Raw genomic sequence first — 16,753 nt, forward strand, 5'->3', positions numbered from 1 at the left:
CTACTGTTTTAGTAAGTAAAACCAGAACGGTGAAAAACTCACATGAACCTCAGCATTTTTTTTAAATCTCCCTGAGAGCTCTACTTCCTGCAGATACCAGTTAAGTAGTAACATTTTTTTTTTTACGATTTATTTATTTTTATTGGAAAGGCAGATATATAGAGAGGAGGAGAGAGGGAGGAAGATCTTCCATCCAATGGTTTATTCCCCAAGTGGCTACAACGACTGAAGCTGAGCCAACCCGAAGCCAGGAGACAGGAGCCTCTTCCAGGTCTCCCGTGGATACACGGTCTCAAGGCTTTGGGCCATCCTCGACTGCTCTCCTAGGCCACAAGCAGGGAGCTGGATGGGAAGCAGGGTTGCTAGGATTAGAACCAGCGCACATATGGGATCCTGGGCGTGCAAGGTGAGGACTTTAGCCGCTATGCTATCGTGCAGAGGCTTTTGTGTTTTTGAGATTTACTTATTTTTAGTGGAACCTCATATTTACACAGAGAAGGAGACAGAGAAAGACCCATCCACAGGTTTGTTCCCCAAGTGGCTGCAATGGCTGGAGCTGAGCCAGTCTGAAGCCAGGAGCCAAGAGCTTCTTCTGAGTCTCCAACGCAGGTGTAAGGTCCCAAGGCTTTGGGCCATTCTCTGCTGCTTTCTCAGGCCACAAGCAGGGAGCTGGAAGGCAAGCGGAGCAGCCAGGATAGAAACAGGCACCCATATGGGATCCCAGAGCATACAAGGCAAGGATTTAGCCACTAGGCTATTGCGGCAGGGCCAGGAATGGCATTTTTAAAAAATATTTATTTATTTTTATCAGAAAGTCAGATATACAGAGAGGAGGAGAAACAGAGAAGATGATCTTCCGTCCAATGATTCACTCCCCAAGTGAGCACAACAGCTGATGCTATGCCGATCCGAAGCCAGGATCCAGGAACCTCTTCCGGGTCTCCCACGCGGGTGCAGGATCCCAAAGCTTTGGGCCGTCCTCGACTGCTTTCCCAGGCCACAGGCAGGGAGCTGGCTGGGAAGTGGAGCTGCTGGGATTAGAACCGGCGGCCACATGGGATCCCGGGGGTGTTTAAGGCAAGGACTTCAGCCGCTAGGCCACGCCACCGGGCCCAGCAATGGTATTTTTTACCTGCAAAGGACGACTACTGTGGAATAATCAAGAACTAGAAAATGTGTGTACCAGAGAAGACTTCCTGCAGAGAATGGACCACACTGTTTCCGGGGAAGAAAGCAGCTTTGTCACACAGATCATGCAGTGTCTCCGGGGTTGTTGGAGCAGGATGTTGCCCATAGTGGATTGTGTATCCCACTCCTGAAAGATGTCCCCTGAGGGCAAGTTGTGGCAGTGCCTGAGACTATCCCACTCACCCTTTGTGCTGCTGAGCTCCAGGTTAGGGCCAAGCACATCTACAGAATTCAGGATTACAAACCAGAAGATTGAGAAATATATATTATAAAAGAGCTGGTAGATGTATATTTGCAAAAAGTGACTTCAGTTGGGGCCTAGCGGCTTAACTCCTAACTTTGAATTTGCCTGGATCCCATACAGGCACTGGTTCTAATCCTAGCAGTCCTGCTTCCCATCCAGGTCCCTGCTTGTGGCCTAGGAGAGCAGTCGAGGACGGCCCAAAGCCTTGGGATACTGCACCCACGTGGGAGACCGGGAAGAGGCTCCTGGCTTCGGATCACTGCAGCTCATGCTGTTGCAATCACTTGAGGAGTGAATTATTGGATGGAAGATCTTCCTCTCTGTATATTTGACTTTGCAATAAAAGCAAAATAAAAATTTTTTAAAGTGATTACAATCTGAAGATACTGGATCTAGGCAAATCCAGAAAAAAATAATTTTTTAACATTTTTTTTTCTTTTCTAAGGCAGAGCAAGAGAGAGAGAGAAGAGAGGGGAGACCTCTCATCAGCCCACAGTGCAAGCCCACAGCAGCTGAGGCCGGGCTAGGCCAAAGTCAGCAGCCAAGAACACAGGACAGCTCTCCCATCTGGGTGACAGAGCCACCACCTGCTGCTCCCAGGGTTCTCACCAGCAGGAAGCTAGCATCAGGATGGTAACGGGCATGAAACTGACCTGGAAAGGGCGCCCTCTTACACAGAAAGATTTCCCACTTACTCTAAGCACACAGAACTGTTGAATAAAATATAACACAAAGAAAAATATATATATATTAATATACTAAGGGGCCAGCATTGTGATATATAGAGTTAAGCTGCTTACAATGCCAGCACCCCATATGGGCACCAGTTCACGTTCTGGCTATTCTACTTCTTATCTGGCTCCCGGCTAATGGCCTGATTTAAGCAGTGGAAGATGGCTCAACCACTTGGGCCCTGCCACCCAGGTGGGAGACCCAGATGAAGCTCTTGGTTCCTCTTGGCTTCAGCCTGGACCAGCCCCTGCAGTTGTGGCCATCTGAGGAGTGAACTAGCAGATGGAAGATCTTTCTCTCTCTCTCTCCCTTTCTTCTAACTTTGTGTTTCAAATAATCTTTAAAAAAAAAAAAATTAAATACATAGCCAAGACTGAAAGTTGAGAAGAGAAAATCCAAAGTGCAACAAATGAAGAGGCAAACACTCAACAAATGATAAAAGAGAACAGATGGGAGACAAGCAGGAATTCATGTGTCAGACCCTGACAGAGGCCCTAAATGCTTGGAGCAGGAAGCTACCAGGAGCAAACAATGATCTCCAGGCCTGTGCAGAGCTCTTTGCACAAATCCAAGTTCCCCAAACAGCTGTGGTACCACTTAAACCAGAAACGGATGACTCCAGCGATTGGCCCAGCCAAGCAGCAAGGCAGCTAACATGCACTCAGGCCATGAACGAGACAACTCACTCATAAAATCTCTAAACTCCAGGACTGGACAATCAGAATCAACTAGCTGTATGGGAAAGAAGCTCCCAGCTGAGAAACCAACCGTATGCTGAGTCCCACAGGGCAACAAACATAAACTCTGCACTGTGGAAATGCCAGCACACCCAGGGCACATGACCTCCGGGTGGAAAACTGCCTCCGATGTAGATGCACCAATCAAAAAGTGATCGTTCCCTGAGAAACGGGCTGCCAGAAAGGAATACCAGGAAATCCAACACAGAACAGTGCAGGGCTCAAGAAACACTTTAAGAACACTTAAAACAGTCAAAACACAAGCAATAGAAACCAAAGTCCAGACAGGAAATTATAAGGAAAAACAAAGCAGAAGGTTGGGGGGGGGCGGGGAACAAAGGGGGAGTGGTGGACAAGATGAAAAACAGGAGTTGGGGGGAAACAAACAAATTTAAAAAGACAGCCACTGGGCCCGGCGCGGTGGCGCAAGTGGTTAAAGGTCCTCGCCTTGCATGCCCGGGATCCCATATGGGCGCCGGTTCTAATCCCGGCAGCCCCGCTTCCCTTCCAGCTCCCTGCCTGTGGCCTGGGAAAGCAGTCAAGGACGGCCCAAAGCTTTGGGAACCTGCACCTGCGTGGGAGACCCGGAAGAGGCTCCTGGCTTCGGATCGGCATAGTATCGGCCCGTTGTGCTCACTTGGGGAGTGAATCATCGGACTGAAGATCTTCCTCTCTGTCTCTCCTCTCTGTATATCCGCCTTTCCAATGAAAAAATAATAAAAATAAATCTTAAAAAAAAAAAAAAAAAAAGACAGCCACTGAGGTTTTCAAGCGAGATTTCACTGGTTGTTGTTATGGACGAGGAGGACTGGCTGCAGCTAGTCCACGATCACAGTATTTCTACACTGGAGTGCTGGTTTGAGTCCTCACTGCTCTGCTTCCCACCCAGCTTCCTGCTAATGCACCTGGGAAAGCAGTGGAAGGCAGCTCAAGTACTTGGGTCTTTGTCACTCAAATGCGAGACTCAAACGGAATTCTTAGCCACTGGCTTCAGCCTGACTCAGCCCTGGTTATTACAGCCATTCATTTGGAAACCAGAGGATGAAAGATATTCTTTCTCTCGCTTGCTCGCTCACTCACACTCTCTCTCTGTCACCTCCCACCCCAATCACTCTGCCTTTTAAATAATAAATCTTCTTAGAGCTGAAAATGGAATGTCCTTGAATAGATTAATCCGCTGAAGAGATATCCTATTCCGGGGCTAAGAGAGAGAGAAGAAAGAAGTTGAAATTATGGGGAAATGAGCAAACACAAAGTTTAGAAAGAGAAACTTCAGCTAATACCTAATAGCATTCAAAGGAAAATAGGGATGAGGAAACAGGAAATAATCCAAGAAATAGTACCTAAAATTCTAAAGAGTAAACACATGCTTCCAAATTAAAACGGAGTCCTAAGCAAGACAAATAAAAGCAAATCCAACCCAAACACATGGAGTGCACAGCACTGTAGAATGGATAACTACTAAAAGCCACCAGGGAGAAGCAAATAATTAGACACACAGCAGACATCAAATCTGCCACAAGAGACAGAAGACAATGAGATGGGTCCAGCGGCGTGGCCTAGCGGCTAAAGTCCTTGCCTTGAATGCGCCCGGATCCCATATGGCACCGATTCTAATCCCGGCAACTCCACTTCCCATCCAGCTCCCTGCCTGTGGCCTGGGAAAGCAATCGAGGACGGCCCAAGGCCTTGGGACCCTGCACCCAGAAAAGGTTCCTGGATCCTGGCTTCGGATCGGCATAGCATCGGCGTTGGGCTCACTTGAGCAGTGAATCATCGGATGGAAGATCATCTTCTCTGTCTCTCCTCCTCTCTGTATATCTGACTTTCCAATAAATAAATAAATCTTAAAAAAAAAAAAAAAGACAATGAAACAGGGTGGAAAAGGCAAGCTGTGCTTTCTCCAGAAAAATACACAAAGGATAAGAAAATAAAGATAAATAATGAAGGATGACACACAATATTTTGCTTACATACAGTTTCACAGGATATACACATCACCCACAGCCCAGTACCTCTAAGCCCAGGCCTCCTAGTGCTGTCTCGGCGAGTATTACAGGCCTTTCTGTAAGTGACACTGAGATGGCACTGAGATGCTTCAGCATGATGAAGTCACTGTGCCTTTCACAGGAACATGGCAGTCCTGAAACCCTCACGGCAGATTTCACTTTCCTGCTACATTCTATGATGCTTACCAACGAGCAGAAGAGGGTGCGGTATCAGGAAGTTCTCTGAGATGCCCAGCAATGTGATGAAGTCAACTTCTGAGAGAGGCGCAGCTACTGCAAAGAAAACCCCAGCAAAGGCTCCCCTGGATCCCAAGGAGAATGCTGTGGTTTTCTCTGTCAGCTGGAGGAAATGGACACTAGACCAAGATCACACACAAGCTGAGCACAGGCCCATCAGTAAAGCCAACAGGTGCAATAGTCCAGATACAGCAGGAGACTGTGGCATCCAAGCCAACCCGAGGCACAAAGCCCTGGCTTTTTCCAGACCATTCTGTTTTTTGTTTTGCTTTGTTTTGTTTTTCTTTCAAGAAAATCTAGGAATTCTGGAGTTTCACGGTGCCATTCATACATAAAGGCAAAGCACACTATCGAATGGTCAAGCAGTGGAACTACTGCTTGTTTGCCAAGAAGCAGGGGGAGGTGTTGCCTGACCATGTCAAGCAGCGGGCAGAGGTGCTGCTGTCCTCGCTGTTCCAGGAGCAGGGGGGAGGTGCTGCTGTCCTCACTGATCCGGGGGCTCCACTGCAGCTGCTCACCAAGGCTCAGAGGGACTCCCTGACACACTACCCAGCTCAGAGACCAGACTGTCTTGTCTTTCAAGTAGGAATCTCACTGGATCTGGCTTGGAGGGCGCAGGAAAACAGCTCTAAATCAGTCACACGTCATGTCAGAGCCTTAGCCATTCAAATGCAGAGCGCCCAGGGCCAGTTCCTGATCCTCTGACAGCTGCCCAAACACAGACTCCCTTAGTGGAAAAGCCGGAAAGCAAGGAGCGTGTGGACACACCCCATCTGCAGCGGAGATACACTGGGCAGGGCAGGGTAGGGGTGAAAGGCAGCAGGCGGAATCGCCACTCCCACTGAACCAGACAAAGTGTTGGCTGAGGTGCCGGCGCTCCAAGCGGAGCACATCAGGCCCTGGACGTGGCTGGACAGCAGCCTGGAGACAGCATCAGAGTAGGAAGGATCCAACAGCAACCTGATACCAGGGGGAGGCTCGACCACAAATGACTAATGACACATGGTGCTTTTTCATCACAGAAATGCGGAGTCTCATACCTTTTTTTTCCTTTTTTTCCTTTTTTTATTTTTATGGGAAGGGCAAATCTACAGAGAGAAAGATAGAAAGATCCTCCATCCACCGATTCAACTCTCCAAATGGCTGTAACAGGTAGAGCTGAGCCGATCCATAGCCAGGAACCAGAAGCTTCTTCTTGGTCTTCCATGTGAATACAGGGTCTCAAGGTTTTGGGCTGTGCTTCTCTGCTGCCTTCCCAGGCCATAAGCAGAGAAATGGATGGGATAGAAAGTGGTGCAGCCAGGTCACAAATTGATACCCACAGGGGCTGATGGTGCTCGTAGGTGGAGAATCAGCCAACTGGGCCATTTGTACTGGCCTTGCATTTGTACTGAAAACTTTGATCTTACTGGCTTTCCACCACTCTAGAGCCTTTGATCTCACAGCCTGCCTGAAGGTAAATCTCACGATCATGCAAGAAATGGTTGGTAGTTTTTATTCACTGTAGTTACACTGCATAAATCTTCACATTTAAAGGAGACCTAACAGAGAAAGAAACCAACCTAGTAGAGATTGTTAGCCCACTCCCACCCATACCCAAACACCTCATGACACAGACCTGCTCCCCAGTCTGGCTTCCTTTCATTCCTAGGCACACAGGTAAAGCAGTGCCTAGACTCTTATTGCAGTTCTGCTCTAACAGGAGGTGGAAACAGAAGTGGCAAAGAAGTCCTTTGGGCCAGGCCACTGAGCCCTGTGTCTTGCAGGCATGCTCCTCCAGACAGAATGACTTGACAAGCCACAAGCAAAAACACAGCATGACCTAGAAGATGCAAGAGCCTGGGTCCCCCAACTCACAGTGTGGAGTAGGGGAGTCCACAGGTCAAGAGACCCAGCTGGAATTAAGAAAGCCGAAAAAAAACTTGGGGGATAGTTTCGAGCCATTACACACTTGGTTGCAGCAGTTAGAAACTCTCCCAATACTTTGTCAAATATTTGCTAATTCAGGTATACCTGTCCTATGTTGGGGAGAAAAAAAAATCATACCTTTATCCTGTATAAGGTTCTCACTGTACTTCAAGCTCAGTCATTCACGTGAACAAATGGGACAAACTCAGAATCATCAACATATTCCTCGGCTCCTCCAAGCACTGGAGCGTTTATGCTATCCTACCTGCTCCCTTCCTGCTCACCTGGGTCCCTGACTCTCCAAGGACATTGTCCAAACTCTGCTTGGGTGAGAAAGCAGGCAGGAATTCTGCTTGGGTGTGGCAGGCAGGAACATCAATATGCTCCGATTATAATGGTATAATGCCTAATGGTATCTGCCTAAGCAGGCTGAGGCAGAACTTGGTCATCGTCCATCAAAAAGCATACCCCCAGGCCTACTTTGGGCTAAGTACCCCAACCCCACCCTTAAGCACCCCACAGAAGTATGATGGTGACTCACCCAATGCATGGATTGGTCTGGTACCGCGGCGCCGTGTAGGAGAAAGGGGAGATGTCTTTGTCAACGAAAGACCCGAACCCCAGGCGGAAGTTGCTGGTGAGCTTCCGCATCTCCTCGGCAAGCTTGGTGCCCAGGTTTCGGATGCTGTCCAGGTCATCCTTCATGGACAGGGAGAGATCCATCAGGTAGTACAAGTCCACGGGGTAGTCTTCCACCTGGCGCACCTGCAGCTGGAAGGTTGTCTTGTCACCTGGGGCAACAGAGAGACCATGTAGGTTACAGGCTATAGAGGAGGCTGGTGCTGGCCCACCTCTGGCTTTTCCTTCCTGATGCTGCGTCTCTGGAAGGAAACATTTTCCTTGCAGGCCGAGTCCCCAAAGGCAACATGATGCTGAGGACAGGGCTCCGGGTTCTGCTGCCCAAACACTCAGCTCAGCATTTTTAAGGAAACTCAAAGGCCTCTCGGCTTATTGGTCGACAGTGACCAGACAACTGCAAGGACACAAGTGGGCAGGGAGGAGCCCATCGAGTGGACACCGAGTTCAGGGCAAGAACCATGCGCATGTGATGGAAAAAGTGGAGAAGACACCAGCAGAAGTAAGGAATGGATGCAAGAACTCCAACAGGGAGGGAGGGATGTGTAAGGCCAAGGAAGCAAAGGAACAAAGATACTGAAAATATCCCAGAGTGAGGCTGAAGTGGTGGCGTAGCTAGTAAAGATGCCATTTGTGGTGCCAGCATCCTATATGAGCACTGGGTCGAGAACTGGCTGCTTCACTTCTGGTCCAGTTCCCTGCTAATATGCCTGATAAAGCAAGAGAAGATGGCCCAAGTGTTTGGGCCCCCTGCACCTACATAGGAGACCCGAAAGAAGCTCCAGGCTCCTGACCACAGGCCTGGCTCAGCTGTTGCTACTGTGGCCATTTGCAGGGAGAAATATTAAGTAAAAGAGTTCTCTTGCTCAAACTCTGACTTTATATAAGTCCTTAAAAATAAATAACCCAAAGGACAAAAATACTCATGACTATGTTGCGTCCCATTTCTTTTTCAGTAGCCATTTATTGGACAACAGTCATAGTTCTTTAGCATCTTGGACATTTGGGGATACCAGACACATTCACTATCATTAGGAATTACCCAAGGGGGCTTCAAGGAGTTCATGGAAGGGAACAGCACTGTGGTGCAGCCTGCCCATCCACTGCCTGTGATGTGCACGTCCCGTAATCAGGCGCCTGGTCTGAGGTCTGGCTACACTGTATCTCCCATCCAGCTCCCTGCTCATGTGCCTGGACGGCAATGGATGATGGCTCCAGTATGTGGTTCCTACTACTCATACAGGAAACACTGGTAAAGTTCCTGTCTCCTGTCTATGGCCTGGCTGTTGTGGGCATTTGGGTGGGAAACCAGTGATCAGAATATCTATTTCTTCTTATCACTCTTTCTAAATAATAAAATCTTTCAAAAATTTTTTTCTAAGTTCATGGAAAATTTGCATTGTCTTTTAATTTTTTGAAGTCTTAAATATCTAATTATAGGAAAACAGATTCTAAATTTTAGTCCCATTCCCTTTAAAAACAATGGCCTAGCCATTGAGACTCCTACAGTGCTATCTCAGAACGCCTGGGTTTAACATCTTAGCTCTGGCTCCTGATACAACTTTCTGCTAATGCAGACCATGGGAGGCCACACTACAGCTCAAGCACTTGAGTCTCTGCTAACCACTTGGTAGAGCTGGCTGGAATTCCTGACTCGAAGTTTCAGCTTGGCCCAGCCCCAACTGGTGCAGGCATTTGGGGAGTGAGCCAGTAGATACAAGCTCCAACTCTCTGCCTTTCCAATAAACAAAACAAAAAGAACAAAAGAGAAAATGGAAGACACCTGGGCCCCAGCCTAAGCAGGCAGTAGCAGCAGAGGGGAGGTGTCCAGGGGAGGAGAGTAAAAGCAGTACCTGGGAGGTGTGGCCTCTGCTATCGCAGCTGGCAGACAGGGAGGCCCGCATCTGGGCAATAAACCAGAGGACTCATGATCCTCAAGACACTGATCCCTAAATCATTTCATAATTGCTAAAGACAAATCACTTAAAAAGAACACAAGGCTTTACGCGTACAAAGGCATTCCATTTGCTTGGGCTTATTAAGCTTCCCAGGGACACAGCGTGTTTACTCGCCCCTGAGCAGGACTCTCCATGTGCATGGGAAACCTGGGAAGGCGGGCAGAGTGCATGTGTAGTGGGATGGAAGAGGGTACAGAAGTGGCCACAGGGCAACAACCTCCCTGCCTCTTTTCAAGGGGTCCACACCTGTGTGGTCAGCAGCTGAGTCCTGAGCAGTCACTCCCTGGTCAGCAGCTGATAGCCAGCAAAGCAAAGCCTTCTGGAACTTGGGGGACTGGGAGCTGCACCCTCCAGTTCTTCCTCTCTCCTGCTCTCACCCCAAACCAGGTCGATCACAAACAAGCAAGAGGTCAGATTACTTCAGCCTCCTGCTGTGTCCCTTGAGTAGGGGGCAACTGCAGCCCTGGCGTCCATAACCACAGAAAGGAAGTAGAGGACAATGATGATGATGATGATAATTACCCTTTGGGGGTGGAGAAGCAGCTCTGGACCTGCTTTCCTACAATAGGTCTCTTCTTGCACTGCTGTAGTTCTCCCCCACCCCCCGATTGATGTACTTTAGGATACCCTGTTGCTAGGAGCCTATTTTTAAAAACCATCAAAGTCTGACTCAAACAGAGGAATGTTCCAGATTTCTTCCAGAATGAATTCCAAACCACTGCAGAATCCCTCTCTGGTTTCCATCAAGCACACAGAAGGTCCTTCCTCAGGGGCCCCCTAGGATGCCACATGGCGGCAGAGGGGGATGGGCAGGAGGGAGCACTTGCACGCAGGGAGACTCCTCTGGGCCCTTGCCAGGACCCAGTCTGCAACACAACCTCCTCCATCCAATGCCATGACCTCAGTAAGGTCTTCAGCATCTGCTGCCACCTGTCCACTTTGTCCCCCCATTTCCAGCTGCCTCTGCTTTTCTCCAGAATCCCTTGGAGGTCAGCTCAATTCGTGAGGAATTGACAGCTGGGTGCTTCAGGACCAGGAAAGAGAGAGCTGGCAGGGAAGTCTGTCCCTCTGAAACCCGCTGGCAAAACCTACAATCCAGTTCTGCCAAGGCCGTTCTGGAATGTGTGGTGTTGAAGACCAGGCCTTAGAGCATCAGAAGTGGCCATGAATTCTGACTCTTGGCAACAGCAAGGCTGGGTTGGAGTCCTGACCTTGCCACCAAGCACTTGGGAGACTCAGGATCCCTGAAACCTGCTGCAGACCTACTGCAGCAACCAAGCGGGAAGGGTGGAAATGACCATAGAAATTAAAGGCAATAACGACTAGGCAAACACCTGACACGAATTCTTATGTGGGAAGACTCCGGCCTCCGCTCGGCCAAAGTCCATTATTCAGGCAATTTCCTGTAGGGATCAAGAGAGGAACTTATGCCAGAAACTGGAGCCTGAAGGGCAACATACGGATTTAGCTCCCCGACTTTTCCAGACATGATGTTAAAGAAAGGCAGAAGACAGGATCTAGAGGTCCTATGGTGCTCAGAAGATATCGCTCCTAAAATAAGAAATTGCCTGGTACTTGTGTCTGAGAAGGTCCTTCCCTCCCTCCCTCCTTCCTTCCCTCCCTCCCTCCCAGGAACCGGCTGCAAATGTTCAGAGCAAGTGTCTCTCCTAATCTTTCCCAAAGAGAAAACCAAACAAAGGGGGTGCCACTGCCAAGTTCAGAACTGAAGTTCAGAACGTGGGTTCCACCAGCAGATTTCAAAGGAACCAACATTCCTGTCTAATTCTTCAGGTGGGCATTATGCTGTTGGAACACCTATATCCTGACAAGGGTGGCCTGCAAGGCAGGTGGACCTCTGCTGTGTGCTTTGGAGGAAGGACATGCCCTGCTCCAAGGAGGCCTGGGCACCACCCCACTCCTTGAAGTCCACTTCCAAAACCACACACGTGAGATGCATCACGCAACACACCCCTCCTTTACAGTCAAGACTGCTTGTTGCCCTTTTTCTTTATTGCTCGGTACCAACCTATGGGGCACCATCCTGGCACACATGCCTAAATTTGTCAGCCACTACTCCCTGATGTTCCACATAACCCTTCTTTTCTCTCTAGGGCTGTTCCATGCTTAAGATCAATAAAGCAAATTCAAATGAGGAGTGATCACTGGGCACATGTGAGGAAGGAGCTGTGCCCAAGCAGCTGGCCCTCTCAGGGCTTCCCGTCTGCAAGGTGTCTAGCTCCAGCTGAATTCTGCACATCATTCCTCCCACTGCACAGTCCCTAAGAGTACTTCTCTGCCAGGCCCACAATCAAACCGCAGCTGGCACTGCACCTGAACCATGTTTTCACAGCTTTCTCCTCTTCTGCACTCCTTCTAACAAAAAGAGAGGGTGAGCTTTTTTCAGGGTCACATATCAGAGTGCAGAATTCAGCAGGAACTGTTAAGACTGTTCCTGGCATCAAAATGAAGCAGCCCCAAGTCAGTGCGAGTGTTTGTCACTTTCCTCCAATCATCACCTCCCTGTGCTGGGAATTCAAAGGAGGGACACCTAAACTCAACCTTATTGTAACAGGGAGTTAGGGCCCGAGGACATACCTTAAAAGACAGACTTTTGGTCATTACAGCCTCCATGATTCCGAGTTTTTTAAAGTAGCACCTTCTCTTTTTTTCCCTCTCTCTCTAAAGGCACAGTTACAGAGAGACAGGCAGACATACACACACTTCTATTCTCTGGTTCATTTCCAAGACAGCCACAATGGCCAGGGCTGGGCCAGGCCAAGGCCAAGAGCCAGGAGGTGTATCCAGGTCTTCCCCACTGGCACAGAGCCCAAGCACTGGGGCCATTTTTTGCTACCTTCCCAGACACATTAGCAGGGAGCATCAGGAAGTACAGCAGCTGGAATATGAACTTGCACACTGGCCCCAGTCGGTCTCTGTTTTTTTTAAAGCATGTACACATTCTGGATGACGACACTAAAGATGTATTACCTAAACCAAAACCAACAAAATCCAACGTCCAAAACATAACAGAAAAGGACGAGGGGAAGCCCCAGATAGAGGCTGGCAGGAAATCCCAATCAAAAGCAAATGAATTTTGCAGTCCAGTTAACAGTACTGCAGCGTGCCATTCCGCTGCCTGAGATGACATACTCTGGTTAGTTACGTAAGATGTGTCACTAGGGACAACTAGTACATAGGAAATCTCTTATTATTTTTGTAGCTTCTTATGAGTCTAAAATTATTTACAAATAAATTGTCTAAAATGGGAAATAAAAAAGGCAGCTGCGAATCCAGAGTGACTTTTTTTTAAAAAGCTAAGAGCAAAAAACACAACTTCAAGAAACCATTTTTCATGGTCCCGATGTTTTAAAATCGCTCCAGGTTTTGACCAAATCTCTTGGCAATTTCCCTTGAGTTTATGCCCTTTCCTAAGGATTTTATGTCCTTTTTTAGGGTCTTTTTTCAAGGTCCTTATCCTGACATACAGTTTCCAACATTGGAATGAAATGGAAAACATGATCCTGTGTTTATACAAAATCCTACTTAAAGTTTGGCAGTTCTTCAAGAAGTAAAACATAAAATTACCATATGAACAGTAATTCTATTCCTGCCCATGTACTCAAGGTGATTGAAAACACATGTCCACTCCAAGCTCTGCGCACGAACGCTCACAGCAGCAGTTAAGACTGTCCCAAAGCAGAAATGCCCTACTACTTAGGAAAGGCTGCTAAAGGTCCATCAACCGAGAAATGAGACATCTATACATCTGCAGTGGAATATTACTGTGCCACGAAAAGAAACGGGACACCTGCTCCAGCATGCATGAACCTTGAAAACATGTGGTTAGCGAGAGAAATCAGACTTAAATGGCCACAGCTCATGACTTACGGTAGAGACATTCAGACTAAGGAAACCCATGGAAACGGCAGCTGAGAGGCCACCAAGGGCTGATGGGACCAGGGAGTAAGGTTAGAAAAGGGAAATAACCGTTACAGGTATGAGGTTTCTTCCAGGAATGATGAAGATGTTCTGAAGAGCAGTGAAGCTTGAAGAACCTTGCACCAAGAACTGCTGGTTCTGCCAAGGCTGACTCAACACCCCTATAATGGGGCCCGGAGGACAGACCAATGGGAGAAATGAACTCCTTTCTATGTACAAGAAGGTAACTGCAGGCAACACTGCTGCTGCTGCTGTTATGGAAATGTCATAACATCCACAGGGGCACTGGTTCAAGTCTTGGCTGTTCCACTTCTGATCCAGCTCCCTGCTGACAGCTTGGGAAAGCAGCAGAGGATGACCCCAAACCCTTGGGCCCCTGCACCCACATGGGAGATCCAGAAAAAGCTCCTGGCTCCCAGCTTCAGGCCAACCCAGCTCTGGTTGTGTGGCCATTTAGGAAGCGAACCATCAGATGGAAGATTTCTCTCTGTCTCTCCCTCTCAGCTTATGTAATCCTTTCAAGTAAATAAATAAATCTTATTGAAAAAAAAAGTTTAAAAGTAATTTTCATTTCTTTTTCTTAAAAACTGACACCTGACTTTCCTCCTCACACAGTTTCAAGGGCTCTCCTTCCCTCTCAGCAGGGAACTCACTCAATAGAACGTGTCACACTGAGAAGATTTTTAAAAAAAATCCCAACTCCAGTTAACTGAAATTTCATCAATGTGGGCAATGCAATAGCTAGGGCAATTTTACCCAGCTGGGCCTGCTGACACAGTTTTTTTAGCTTCTTACATTCAAGACAACTGAAATAGGCACAACAAAGCATTTCTCATGTGCGTAGCAACTAAAAATCTTCCCAAGATGTGCATGGTGTACAATTTTACAAAACAAACCTCAACAGCACCGAGCCCTCCTGTGTGCTCGCCAAGCGCAGTAAGCTGGGTCCACTTCAGAGGCATCAGGCAGCCCTCCTCTCCCCTGTTACACTCAGCCTCCTAGGCACCTTAGGCCACCAAGTCTTTCAAAATCCTAACAACTTTATCTCTGTAAATTACATTTACACAAAGAAGTCTCACTCGAGGCTCTCAACACATTGGTGTGGAATGAAGAGGCAGAGATGCTGAAAAGCGAGGTGACTTGCCCAGGGCCTCTGAGATAGGGCAGAGCCAGAACCCAGAGCAGGCCACTGTGCCAAGCTCTCTGGACGTCCAAATAAAACACCAGAAAAGAGTAGTTGTTCCTGGCTTCCCGGACTATGAGATAGAAGGAACAAATTAACAAACAAAAACTCAACCTGATATTCTCTACTTGAACCACTTGCACATTTACTGTTCAGCACTGCTGGGATTCTTCTAAGCTGAACATGAGATAAGTCCCTAAGATCCTGGGGATGGAATCACAGCCATCACTTACTGAGAGACCTGCAACAGGTTGTCTCCTCCTGGGAAAATGAGATTAGCTGCCTCAGAGGGGGCCAGATATTCAGCACAATGCAGGTAGACAAAAACATGTGCACTTTCTCATCTTGCCTCAACTGTAGGGTTCACAACAGCCACCATGGTCACAGAGCATCTACTTTAAAATGCTGCCTCTTTGCGAGGCCAAGGATTCATGCAGAACAGAGAACACCTTTTTCCTGAGCCACTGGGAAGCGAGCAGATACATCAGCGTCCTCCTAGGGAAAACCATGGCACTGTGAAAGACAGCCACAAGCTGGAGATGTCCGCTGACAGGTGCTCACACAGCAACAGTGCAGACACACACCGGAACACCAGCCGGGCTGAACGAGTGCAGCTGGGACATGTGCCATGGAAACAGTAAGCCAGGTAAGACAGGCACACACTAGACGGCAAACGTTGTTGTGCCCACACTTGCGGGAGGTGCCTGACAGAGTCCTGCTTACATAGCAAGCAGGGCAGAGGTGTTGGAAGTGGAGAGGTATGGCCCAGTGCTGACACACAGGACAGATGCACCGAGTGCTGCTGTACCAGCCACTTAATCATGGCTACACGGTCAATTTCATGTCCTAGGCATGGGGGGCAACATTGGTATTCCACCCAAATAGGCTTCTCTTCATTCCATTTCCCAAGAACTCTTTGGAGAGCCCCTAGCTACCGAATCACAATAAAGATAGTCCCTCTGTCCACACAAGGGACACTCTGTCCCCTGGGGGCTCGGCCTCACCTCCCTATAAGCACCCCCCAGCCCTGTTGATTTCCTGATGCACCATCTTCATCCCACCCCCTCCAGCAGGCTCTCCCAAACCCAGGCCCTCCTCCAGCCCACGTGAGGGACAACTCACCAGGCCGCAGGTTCATGGCCACCTCCTGCGGTGTCAGCTGGATGACGTCAGCGCCCACAGGGCCCGAGCCCTTGCTACTGAGGGGCAGGCTTCGCAGGACGTGGGTACTGCTGGCTGGGCTCTCGATCTCACCTCCACAGCCATTTCCGATCAGATTGGCCTTCAAGTCACATCGGGAGGAGATGGAGCGGGTGCTGCCGAAGTCCTGGGTGAGCAAACAGGGAGAGGGGTGGTGAGGCTGTGTGTCCACCACCGCTCAGGTCCTATGCGCACCCCCGTCTGGCCGATTTTAAACCTGTTGTTGCCTTTTCATGGTCTTAAAGTGGAGAAAATCATCACTCCTGTCCCAAGCACCAGGCACACTAACGATGAGCTGAGATACCTGGATAGCAAAGCATTCTGTAACGCCTGGATTCATTGTTATGTTGACAACCAGTGTTCCCAGATCCCTATGTGATTGGCAGAAAAAGAAATTGAAGTGGTCAAAAGTTGTATAGCTAAAAATTTTTCTGGAAATCTATTAATTTGTTTTCTATTTATTTGAGGAGCAGAGAGGATGATTGATACAGAGCTGGAAGGAGAGCTAGTCCATGCACTGGGTCTCTCCTCAAATGTCAGACAGTCAGGCCTGGACAAAGCCAGAGATAGGAGCTGGGAACACCTTCTGGGTCTCTCAGGTCGATGGCAGAGACGCCAGGACTTAGGCCATTACTTGTTGCCGCCCATGGTGTGCACAAGTGGGGAGCTGGGTCCGAAGCAGAGCCAGGACTCAAATCCAAGCATTCCAGGTGATGATTTACCTGCTGCACCACACGCCTGCTTTGTTAAAAGATGATAGACCTGGGGGGAGGGGAGGCCAG

The 16,753-nt window shown here is 48.6% G+C and overlaps 1 protein-coding gene across 1 annotated transcript in view; it reads right to left on the bottom strand.

Moving 5' to 3' along the window:
• Positions 1-16,753, bottom strand: part of LOC121167264 (integrin beta-5) — a gene marked incomplete at its 5' end in the record, with an annotated part of 95,005 nt that overhangs the window by 66,139 nt on the left and 12,113 nt on the right. The window contains 2 exons of the mRNA XM_040996690.1: positions 7,597-7,846; positions 15,894-16,098. Coding sequence (XP_040852624.1) covers positions 7,597-7,846; positions 15,894-16,098 — 455 coding nt within the window. The remainder of the gene's footprint in view (positions 1-7,596; positions 7,847-15,893; positions 16,099-16,753) is intronic.

The sequence above is a fragment of the Ochotona curzoniae genome, unplaced genomic scaffold (assembly GCF_017591425.1).
Source record: "Ochotona curzoniae isolate NIBS_2020 unplaced genomic scaffold, NIBS_Ocur_1.0 patch356, whole genome shotgun sequence".
NCBI classification, from domain to species: domain Eukaryota; kingdom Metazoa; phylum Chordata; class Mammalia; order Lagomorpha; family Ochotonidae; genus Ochotona; species Ochotona curzoniae.